This window comes from Carcharhinus amblyrhynchos, chromosome X (genome assembly GCF_965287045.1).
Source record: "Carcharhinus amblyrhynchos chromosome X, sCarAmb.v2.hapA, whole genome shotgun sequence".
Classification (NCBI taxonomy): Eukaryota; Metazoa; Chordata; class Chondrichthyes; order Carcharhiniformes; family Carcharhinidae; genus Carcharhinus; species Carcharhinus amblyrhynchos.
The window spans coordinates 9,703,850-9,716,208 of NC_137359.1; the positions used below are offsets into that span (position 1 = coordinate 9,703,850).

At 43.3% G+C, this 12,359-nt stretch overlaps 1 protein-coding gene across 1 annotated transcript in view; it reads left to right on the forward strand.

Annotated features, from left to right (window-relative positions):
• LOC145362038 (STE20/SPS1-related proline-alanine-rich protein kinase-like) overlaps positions 1-12,359 on the forward strand; it is a 90,583-nt gene that overhangs the window by 74,031 nt on the left and 4,193 nt on the right. Inside the window, exons 15-19 of the mRNA XM_080218075.1 lie at positions 1,400-1,522; positions 5,554-5,621; positions 6,153-6,205; positions 6,599-6,667; positions 7,192-7,256. Coding sequence (XP_080074201.1) covers positions 1,400-1,522; positions 5,554-5,621; positions 6,153-6,205; positions 6,599-6,667; positions 7,192-7,256 — 378 coding nt within the window. The remainder of the gene's footprint in view (positions 1-1,399; positions 1,523-5,553; positions 5,622-6,152; positions 6,206-6,598; positions 6,668-7,191; positions 7,257-12,359) is intronic.

A 12,359-nucleotide genomic window follows, 5' to 3' on the forward strand; every position in this document is an offset into this window, starting at 1 on the left:
GAAAAGCATTAGAGAACGTTACCCAACAGAGGCAATGCAAATTCAAATGACATTTTGCCTATACCAAAAGCACAAGGCTGTATGATTTAGTTGACAGAGTCACACTTTTGCCTCCGAGTCAAAAGGTGTAAGTTCAGGACTTGAGTACTAAATTGACACTGCAGTGCAGTAGTGAGGGAGCGCTGCCCTGGCAGGGTTGCTGTCATTCAGATAAGACATTAAACTGAGGTCCCACCAGCCTGTGCAGATGGACGTAAGAAAATGCCATGGCGCTATTCAAAGAAGAGGGGACAGTCCTCCTAGTCGATCTTTATTCCGCGACCATCACTGTTTGTGGATCTTACTGTGCTCAAATTTCTGGCTGCAATTGCCTACATAACAATAGTGACCGCATTTCAAAAGGAATTTGTTTCTCAGTGATGGTAAAGACATTATAGAAATACACATCTTTCATTACTGTTGGACACATTAACTTGGTGTTGAGAGCTATTGAAGTCCAACAGGTTTATTTGGGAATTCCAAATCAACCTGTTGGACTTTAACCTGGTGATGAGATTTCTTTGTATGCCCACCCCAGTCCAACACCAGCATCTTCATACATTGGACACGTGGCATGTTTACCACAGTATCATACTTTAATATTCCGTTCCAGCTGTGGCTCAGTGGGTTGCACTCTGGCCTCCGAATCAATAGGTTATGGGTTTAAATCCCACTCTAGGACTTGAGAACAAAAAGTTCAGCCGACACCCAATACTGAGGGAGTGCTGCGTTGCTGGAGGTGCCATCTTTTGGATGAATCATTAAACCAAGGCCCCATCTGATATTTTGGCTGGATGTAAAATTTCCCATGACACTGTTTCAAAGAGGAACAGGGGAATTCTTCCTAGCATCCTGGCAAATATTTATCCTTCCATCACCATCATAAAGTTATTGGTCATTATCATATTGCTGTTTGTGGGAGCTTGCTGTGCGCAACTTGGCTGTTGCATTTCCGTCTTTAAGTAATTGCTGTAACACTGTTGTAAAGTAATTTATTGGCTATAAACCACTTGGGGACATCTGGTGGCTGTAAAAGACAATATACAAATGAAAGTCTTCCTTTCATTAAAATCAACTAGAATTAAGCTTAACATCTGCCCAGCCATATTTATTTTTTCCACAGTGTTCCTCCTTCATTGCATTATCCCAAGTAAACAAAGTTAATCGAATTACAGTGAAGTTAAAGATAACAACTTACTCAATCTTTGGATATTACCTAGTTAATTACAGCAGGACAGCAGATGTACTGTTGAAAGGCTGGCAAGAGGCCACCGAAGAGCAGAGAAGATGGCCAAAAAAAAGTTAGCAGAAAAATCACTATTGCCAATTGACCTTTCATCTGTGTTGTAATTGCCTATAGGTGAGACGGGTGCAGGGATCAAGTGGTCATCTGTATAAAACTGAGGATGGAGGCTGGGAATGGAGTGATGATGAATCAGGCGATGCTTATGAAGAACAGAAACCCACCACCTTTCAGAAAACCGTGAGTACTTTTTCTTCTTTTCTGTCTATTGCCAGGGGTGAAACTGCTTCAAACCCCAGAGAATTGATGCTTTCAGCAGAGGAGGAGGAGAAAATCGGAGGGAAAATGGGATAAAAATCAGTTAATTGAGTTTTAGGTTCTGAATTGATTTATATAAAGCTATACTACCTGGTCAGTTTACCCATTTTCTGCTTGGTTTTAAATGTTTCCTCTCAAAGCTGGTTGACTGTGTAGGCAGCCCTGTGGTGACAGACAAACCTAGTACCTCCCAACATGGCCATTTTTGGGTGACCCTTGTTCAGCTGCTAAAATAACTGGTTCACATCATCAACCAACTAAAATCACCCAAATGTTGGAAATGTGTTCATTTCTCACTTTCAGCCCACGATAATGCCAGGTACTCCAGACAAGATAGTTTAATTAAAAACAAACACAAGGTTCTGTTGAAAGTGTAGATTAAAGAGACACTGTTTAAAAAAATCCTCAACATATATTAATTGTCCCAAACTACATTATATTACAGGCTATTCAGCGAATTTAAAAATGCGTTTATTTGTAACAAAGTCAAAGGGAAGTAGAAAATGATAGTGCAGCGACATGCCTTCTTGTCATACAGCCTAAAACATTTCATTTTAATGATTGTTTCTAATGATTGTCATAATTCAGTGCGTTATGCCTCCCTCTGAGCATCAGCTAACTTCATTCCAAGTCATGGACTCTGAAGTATTTTCTCAGCCCCAGACTCAGTCTTGTGTCTTAAACACAAACGTGTTCTATTAACAGTCACAGATCAGCAACTGCAACAATCTCAGGTGACCACACAATTCAAAATCATATGTTTCCTATTGTCAGTTTCACATTGAAGTTCCAGGATTATCAGGGATCCTGTTGGAACCAGCTTGCTATTAACTCATTGCTGCATTTATAGCTGAGCTTAATGGAGTCACGAATCACTAGAAATCACTAATACTTTGATTAACTAGACAGGTTGTGCCTAAAGAATTGTTTTTAACTGAACTCTGAGCATGTACTTTACAAAATTCCCTCCCCAGAATTGTCATTCCCATTGCAATTCAGTATATATTCCACAGCCTACACTTTTGGATTGTTGCAGAGAAGAGACACAACATGCTGATTTCAGCAAAGACAGCATCACTGCACACTCTTGGAAAGGCTTCATTTGGTACCCCTCAATGCTTCAGTAGTAAGTCACCCTTAGCACAACAGACTGATCCCAGATTTGTGCAAAGTCAGTTGCTCATATCTGGGCTGCTACAATTGATGTCAATACTTCTGTCAGGAAGGGAATGTCAGGCATGTTGTGCCACTGCTGGAAGCATAAGAACATAAGAACATAAGAAATAGGAGCAGAAGTAGGCCATCTGGCCCTTCGAGCCTGCCCCGCCATTCAATAAGATCATGGCTGATCTGTCGTGGCTCAGTTCCACTTTCCCGCCCTCTCCCCATAACCCTTAATCCCTTCTCTTATCAAAAACCCATCAACCCGCTTCTTAAAAATATTTAGCGAGGCAGCCTCCACCACTTCAACGGGCAGAGAATTCCAGAGATTCACCACCCTTTGAGTGAAGAAGTTCCTCCTCAACTCCGTTCTGAACCGCCCCCCCTTTATCTTGAGGCTGTGCCCCCTAGTCCTACTGTCTTTTTTGAGCGGGAAGAGTCTTTCCACCTCTATCCTATCCATCCCATTCATCATCTTATACGTCTCAATGAGATCTCCCCTCATTCTTCTAAACTCTAACGAGTACAAGCCTAGTTTATTCAGCCTCTCCTCATAGCTCAACCCCCTCAACTCCGGTATCAGCCTAGTAAACCTCCTCTGCACTCCCTCCAAGGCCAAAATATCCTTGCGCAGGTGCGGCGCCCAAAACTGCACACAGTACTCCAGCTGCGGCCTCACCAATGCCCTATACAGCTGCAGCAAGACCTCCCTACTTTTATATTCAATCCCCCTCGCTATGAAGGCCAGCATCCCATTCGCCTTCCTGACCACCTGCTGCCAAGAACTGCCAAGTGGCCTGCCAACATGGACCTGCAAGGTTCATGCATGAACAACAGGCAGTAGGGCAGGAAATTGGAGGGTGACTAGTGTCTGTGGAACTAACCCCCGAAAGGATATCAACATTTTGCAATCAGAAGGGAGTGGAAGCCAGAGGAGGGAGGGAAAGGCCCTGGTATCACACACAGCTGCCTGTCCCAGTTTCTGAGCAGTTACTCCAGCTTTATTTTGTGTTAGATTAGTAGAGCAGCCAGAGGCAAATACAACAAAAATTAGTGTCTGGCAAAACCCACACTAACTGGCGGATGGAATTTAATGCGGAGAAGTGTGAGGTAATTCACTTTGGTAGGAGCAACAGATGTGTCGAGTATAGGGCTAACGGGAGGACTTTGAATAGTGTGGATGAACAGAGGGATCTAGGTGTGTGTGTACATAGATCCCTGAAAGTTGGGAATCAAGTAGATAAGGTTGTTAAGAAGGCGTACGGTGTCTTGGCGTTTATTGGTAGGGGGATTGAATTTAGGAGTCGCAGTGTAATGTTGCAACTGTACACTACTCTAGTGCGGCCGCACTTGGAGTACTGTGTGCAGTTCTGGTCCCCGCATTACAAGAAGGATGTGGAGGCGTTGGAGAGGGTGCAGAGGAGGTTTACTAGGATGTTGCCTGGTATGGTGGGGAGGTCCTATGAGGAGAGACTGAGGGATTTAGGGTTGTTTTCGTTGGAAAGAAGGCGGCTAAGAGGGGATCTTATTGAAACATATAAGATGATTAGAGGTTTAGATAGGGTGGATAGTGATAGCCTTTTTCCTCGGATGGAGAAAGCTAGCACGAGGGGGCATGGCTTTAAATTAAGGGGGGGTAGCTACAGGACGGATGTCAGGGGTAGGTTCTTTACCCAGCGGGTGGTGAGGGATTGGAATGCCCTGCCTGCTGCAGTTGTAAATGCGTCTAGTTTGGGGGCGTTTAAGAGATCTCTGGATAGGTTTATGGACGAAAAGGGATTGGTATAGGCTAGTGGGTCATTGTTTTTGTAACTGGTCGGCGCAACATCGTGGGCCGAAGGGCCTGTTCTGCGCTGTAATGTTCTATGTTCTATGTTCTAACACTGACTGAAAAGTACAAATAAGAACTGGATAGTTTGTTGGGATGGCAATGGTGAAAACTCAGAGCTTCCCATAGTTAAATAGATTCCTACAGTGCAGAAAGAGGCCATCTGGCCCATTGAGTCTGCACTGATTCTCCAAACAGCAGTCCATTCAGGCCCTCCCCTCCATTCATGCATGTAATCTTGTGCACGGTCAATCCACCTTACCTGTGCATCTTTGGACACTAAGGGACAATTTAGCATGGCCAATCCACCTAACTTACACATTGTTGGACCATGGGAGGAAACTGGAGCACCCGGAGGAAACCTACACAGACACAAGAAGAACATTCACACAAAGCTGGAATCGAACCCAGGTCCTGGCACTGAGAAGGCAGTGCTAACCACTACGCCGCCTAAAAAATACCTGTTGTTGTGACTCAGATTTGAGCTAAGATTGCTGTGGTCACAACGCAAAGTACTAACCACAGTGCCACTCATCAAACATCATGATCTTGCTGGTAAGGGATCAGCTCCAGACCCTCACGCTACCCTGACATTTCACAATACATTTTTATGCCATGCTGTTATTACCCATAAGCTTGTGCCTCTGAAGAAATACTACAAGACTAGGGATATATAGACAGATTGGACACTACAAGCCTGTTGTGTGAACCTAAGAATTAGCAAGGATTACTTCTTTCCAGAGTACAATAAACCAAGATGTTTTCATTTTATTTTTAGATTTGTAGTGCCACAAGGTAAATGCGCTCATACGCTGGGTCAAATGGGACATTATCATAGCTTCTTTTACAAATGTATCTTTTCTAACTTAAGCTAACAGGGCAGCCCAAGTCACATCTTTGAAAATTGGGATTTGACAAAGACACGTGATATTCCAACTAATTTTAACATATGTGTTTTTGACAGGAACAGTCAGAAAGTCCATCTCATCTAAGTAACGAGGATAGTTCTGTGCATCTAGTATTGCGACTAAGGTAAGGAAGATTTAGCCTTCACCATACTTTGTGGAAAGTTGTGTGCACACACACTGACACTGGCCAACATTTGACTGGAGTAAGCGGTGCTGATGATGGATGAACTTGTGTCTGTTCACCTCAGATGAATATAAGTAATGTGTATTAAATTAGTGCTTCTGTGCCAAGGCTTCCATTGGAGCAGTTAAACAAGGCAGCCTGACAAGGTACTACTCCTAACCTTGGTCATCGGGAGTGAGTCCAGAACGAGAGTCACTCAGATTGGCAGTGACTGTGAAGGCCTACGTCACCCAGTCCTCTGACAGGGAGTAGGGGGGGGGAAATGTTCACTTAAGGGCAGGAGGCACCAGATTGTTCAGAAGGAGAATAATAAGCAGGATAGGGGGAAGGGTGGATTTTTTTTTTAGTAGTAAAATGTTTTCAAACTCTGAAGGCAAGTCCTTCCATCAAGGAAGAATAATTTGAGAATTATAAAAGTTAATACAGAAACTGCAGCATGACAATGGGTTAACTGTTTTCATGTTTATACAGGAATTTACGAAGGGAGTTGAATGACATCAGATTTGAGTTCACTCCTGGGAGGGGTAAGTTCCAGTGTGACATTTATTACAGATGATTTGTCAGAGAATTAAACTTCGCAAGTCATTGATGTTTAGTGGTTGGTAATAGAATGGCATTAGCAGAGATCAACACCAAGTCACCCTTTCATTGTCTTAATTAGAAATGGGGCACAGCTTAAGAAATCTAACTGGGAATGGAACAAGTAACCAAATAATTGAGAGGAAAGGAGGATTTTTTTTTTAAAAAAACTGCTGTGGGTGTTCTGGACCACAATGCATAATGAACAAGGAGAGTGCATTCATTGATTGTTAAAATTTAAGAAACAGGTTGTTATTACCCTGATCTGTATTAAATGGTTACACTAATTTACACAATTTTTTGATACCAGAACTGATTTCAAACATGTGTCCCTGTAGACTCTGCAGTCGGTGTTTCTCAGGAGCTTGTCTCTGCGGGTTTAGTGGACGAGTTTGACATGATGGTTGGTAAGTGATAACTCCATCATATTCTACTCTCAGCTGTGTGTAAAGCCACAGCAGCAGTCAGGCTATTATTGGTCTCAGTGCCACTGAGCTGGGACTAGGGATGGAAAGAGTTAAAGCACAGACCCCCAGCTGGAGCAACTCAGTAGGCCCGAATGTGACCTGAATGAAGGGGTTGAGGGACAGAAAAACTGGCAGAATTCTTGCTCCTAATCACTGTCTACAGATTCATCTTCTGCCCTGACCTTACCTGCACAGGTAGATTTGGCAACAATGCTCATCATAGTCAAATAGCCTGCTGACTCAGTCTAGGTTCACACATGGACATTTGACTACAGAGAGCTGCAGGCACCATCACAGCCTGACCACAAACACTCAGCCACTTTGAGAGATGGTAGGAAAATGTCCCATGCTGTGTTGCCTTGAGGGCTGCTTCCTACCACACTCCACCTCACTAGCTGTAGAACTGTTGGATGATATAATGTCCTGTTAGCTGACAACTTTTTTTTCCTCTGTTGTTTCTTTAGTGGCCAACAACCTGCAGAGACTAATAGATGATCCGCATTCAAACAGGAGCCTCACGTTCAGACTGGTAAGGAGACCAATTAACAAACTTCTCTACAAACTTCTCAAACATTTTAGGGCTGCACACAAGCAGTGCACAACTTCATGGATTGTCAACAACTGATATTTAACTCTCAACAGGTTTATCATTTTAAAACAGGAGAATTAATTTTCTGTAGCACCAAAGCTGTGATTTGCCAAACAGAACTGTACAGGCCTGGTACTGTTTAACATTCCAAAAACTGCAGGATTGATTCCTACTCTGAACAATGCTCTAATGGCATGTCCTGGGGGAACCTTCCTACTATCCCACTAACCATGGCTCAAGTATCTAAATCAATACTTTACCTCCCTTTTACATACAAACATTTTTGCTACTACAGGATTAGCCTCTCAATGGCAGTTATCCCCCAGCCCTTCCCTCTGCTGCTCTCCACTGTCATCTCAAACACTAATCTTGATGTTTCCATCTGAAAAGTCCAGACCACTCAAGTTTCAAATATCACAAGCTTGCCTCTGGCAAGCCAACCTGTTTCCATCTCCAACATCAAGCCCATCCACCTCAGGTCCACTGTCACTGAAACCCTTACCCACTATCAGGCTGTTACTCCAGTGTTCCTCTTGTTGGTCACCTGAGTTCCACCCTCTATAAATTGGAGCATCCAAAACGCCATCTCACATCCCCTCCCGTTCAAAGTCTCATTCTCCCACTTGTCTGTGCTCAACCTTTTGGTATCTGCTTACGGTCCACATTGCCAGTTGCTTTGGAGCATTTTATTTGGTTGAACAGGCCATATCACTAAGTTGTTGCTTGGCTGTACTAAAGTGTTTGTGGGTTTCTTGCAGCCTGTATTGATAGAAAGCCTTTTACTGGTCACCTTGGGATGAGAGGCAAGTGACTGGCTGGAAGGTTCATAAGTGAAATGACTGGACAGTCTCAATCTAGTCCCTCAAGTCAGCCTCCCCATGGGGCTGTGTAGCTGTTCTGAATTGTGCCTGGGGCTAACGTGGGAATGGGGAAGAAACTTAATTTTGGTAAGATGAGGGTGCTTTTCTAATCTTGGGGCTCCAAAACACTTTTGGCCAGAGAGGAAGAACTTCACTGTGCGTGTATTGCTGGATCTAATCCTGGAATGCTTCTTGAATCAAGTGGGTACCTTTTTCCAACTTGTCCTCCAGTGATTTATGGAGCCACTTGTAACACTGGTACCTCACTCAACTAAGTCAACACAAACGAGGCATCAAACAGAGACAGAAAGCAGGAAACTACAGGCCAGTTAGCCTAACATCTGTCATTGGAAAAATGCTAAAATCGATTATGAAGGAAGTAGTAGCAGGACATTTAGAAAATCATAAAATCACTGACTCTGCCTGATTATATGAAAGGAAAATAGTGTTTGACAAATTTATTACAGTGCATTAGGGATGTAACAAGCAGGGTGGATAAATCATAGAACCCTATAGTGCAGAAAGAGGCCCTTCGGCCCATCGAGTCTGCATCGAACACAATCCCACCCAGGCCCTATCCCCATATCCCTACATATCATACCCACTAATCCCTCTAACTTACACATCCCTGGACACTAAGGGGCAATTTCTTAGCGTGGCCAATTGACCTAACCTGCACATCTTTGGACTGTAGGAGGAAACCCACACAGACACAAGGAGAATGTGCAAACTCCACACAGCCAGTGACCCGAGCTGCAAATCGAATCCAGGACCTGTGAAGCAGCAGCGCTAACCACTGTGCTACCGTGCCGCCCGGGGGGGGGGGGGGGGGCAACAGATGTAGTGTATTTGGATTTCAAAAAGACATTCAATATGATGCCACATAAAAAGTTACTGTACAGGAACTCTGTTAGGAGTAATATATGAGCATAGATAGAGGATTGGCAAAGCAACAGAAAACAGAGTTGGAATAAATGGGTCACTTTCAATTTGACAAACCATAACCAGTAGAGTTGGTGCCATCACTATTTACAATCTATATTAACAATTTGGATGAAGGGACCACAAGTTTGAGGCCAAATTTGTTAATGATGTAAAGATAGGTAGAAAAACAAGTTACGTGTAAGACAGAGTCTGGAAAGGTTAAGGGAGTAGGCAAACAGTTGGCAAAGTACAACGTGGGAAAATGTGAGGTTGTCCACTTTGGTAGAAAGAATAGAAAAGCAGAATACGATTTAAATGGAGAGACTACAGGAGGTACAGAGACTTGACAAGGTCAGTGCTTCTGAGGGAAATCTCGAACTGGGGGACAGTTTCAGAACAAGAGGTCTCCCACAGAGATGAAGAGGAACTTCTAAGAGTCATGAATGTTTGGAATTCTCTGCCCCATAGAGCAGTGGAAGCAGTATCATTGAATATATTCAAGGATGAGTTGATCAATTCTTTGAACTAAAGGAGACTGAACTAGAGGAGAGAACACATTGATGAAGGAAGAGCGGTAGGTGTGGTTTATAAGGACTTCAGCAAGGCATTCGATAAGGTTTCCCCTATGCAAGGCTTATTGAGAAAGTGAGGGGGCATGGGATCCAAGGGGACATTGCTTTGTGGATCCAGAACTGGCTTGCCCATAGAAGGCAAAGAGTGGTTGTGGATAGGTCTTTTTCTGCATGGAGGTCAGTCACCAGTGGAGTGCCCCAGGGATCTGTTCTGGGACCCTTGCTTTTTGAGATTTTTATAAATGACCTGGATGAGGAAGTGGAGGGATGGGTTTGTAAGTTTGCCGATGACACAAAGGTTGGAGATGTTGTGGATAGTTTGGAAAGATGTCAGAAGTTGCAGTGAGACACAGGATGCAAGACTGGGCGGAGAAGTGGCAGATGGACTTTAACTCGGATAAGTACGTGGTGGTTCATTTTGGCAGGTCAAATTGGATGAAGGAGTATAATATTAAGGGTAAGACTCTTAGCAGTGTGGAAGATCAGAAGGATCTTAGGGTCCAGGTTCATAAGACTGTCAGATTGGCTTTACAGGTAGAGTATGTGGTTAAGGCAGCGTATGGTGTGCTGGTCTTCATCAATTGAGGAATTGAGTTTAGGAGTTGGGAGATAATGCTGCAGCTGTCTAAGACCCTGGTCAGACACCACTTGGAGTACTGTGCTCAAGTATGCTAAAGTAGTGGAATGTAATACTGACATTCTATAAGATGGCATATAATGTGGTCATTTAGGTACTCTGCAGCAATTTGGAAATCATGCTTAGCAAAATGATAAATCATGTTCTAATATTGTTTTGAGATTCACAATAACTTGAAAGATTTATTTTAAAGATGCCACTTGGTGCTCAGTTCTGGTCACCTCATTACAGGATGTGGAAGCCATTGAAAGGGTGCAGAGGAGGTTTACAAGGATGTTGCCTGAATTGGGTGGCATGCCTTAAGATAGGTTGAGGGAGCTCAGTCTTTTCTCCCTGGAGAGATGAAGGACGACAGGTGACCTGATAGAGGTGTATAAGATGTTGAGAGGTATTGATTGGGTGGATTCTGAGAGGCTATTTCCCAGGGCTGAAATGGCTGCCACAAGAGGACACAGGTTTAGGTGCTGGGGAGTAGGTACAGAGGAGATGTCAGGGGTAAGTTTTTCACTCAGAGGGTGGTGGGTGAGTGGAATCAGCTGCCAGCGGTGGCAGATTGGATAGAGTCTTTTAAGAGACTTCTGGATGATATGGGACTGAATAGAATTGAGGGTTATAGTTAAGTTTAGTAGGTAGAGATATGTTCGGCGCAACTTGTGGGCCAAAGGGCCTGTTTGTGCTGTAGTTTTTCCTATGTAAAAGGGGACAGGTAGGAAAGTAGAGTTGAGACCACAGTAAGATCAGCTGCAGTCTTACTGAATGGCAGAGCAGGTTCGAGGTACTAGATGACCTACTCCTGCTCCTATTATTTATGTTCTTAAACCTTGGTCCTTTATGGTCTAGATGACTAGATCTGTCACACCACCTGATGCTTTTAACCTCTACTGTAGACATTCAGTTGTATGTATATTCAAAGCTGAAGATGATAGATTTTTGGATCAAGAGAATCCAGGGTCTGAAGACGAGGTCGAAGATCTGACACATTCTTATAGCATGGTAGTACAGGCTCGAGAGGCCTGTACATTGGCCTACGTCTATATCTAATGTTCTAAACCATCAACAGGTGTTTTACATTTTACTGGTTTATCTACTTTTTAGAAATTTTAACCTCAACTCTTCGGTATACATCAAATGTCTGTATATGGGGCCTCGTTAGCACCCAAGAATGCAAAACGTCCTCAGTTTAGAGTTTTTTTTTGGGGAACTGTTTGGTCTTAGTTTAAGTAAAAGTAAAAATAGTTCTGAAATGATGTGGTTTGAATGAAGTTGGTTCCTCATTATAGTAAGAAGTCTCAACACCAGGTTAAAGTCCAACAGGTTTATTTGGTAGCAAAAGCCACTAGCTTTCAGAGTGCTGCTCTTCAGTATAACAGGTAGTTGATAATTGTGAGAGTGATCATTCACACCAAGCCAATGATCTGAAGCTGCCAGGTGAGAACCCGGAAGTAAATGGTCTGGAGATGGGATCCATCTGTCAGAATCACCAATTACGTGCTCCCAAAGAGTAGTTAAACACTTCTTGGAAAACATATCACTAAGAAATTGGCTTGTTAGCACTGTTTTGTGCTTGACAAGTGGTTAAGCATTTAACAAATGCTGTGAAACAGTTTCTGTGGTGCAAAGTGCACCATGTGTCATATTGGTGAGAACCTTTGCACACATGCAGTGAATGGATGCTGGAACTATGCAGAGCCGGCAGATTCTGACATCAGTTAGCGTACAACACTGATTTAATACCAACAGTGCCATTAGAGCTCAAAACTCCAGCCAACAATCTCGCAGAGCTAAACATGTTGGGCAGCAGGAAGAATCCTTCCACCAGCTCTATTTAAAAAAAGGAACATCAACTACTTACAGGTTAATTGCTGGTTGATTTCCTTCTGGCTGCTGCGATGATTCTGCAAATGTTTGCTGCTTTCTGTCGTCGTTTCAATTTGTGAATGCCTTCAGGGAATGGTAGGGCAGGTACTGAAGGCTTCTCACCAACACCAGTTGCTCCCAGAAAGACATCGCTATACTAGTAAATTCTTTCCTTGGAATGGAGCATTTCTTG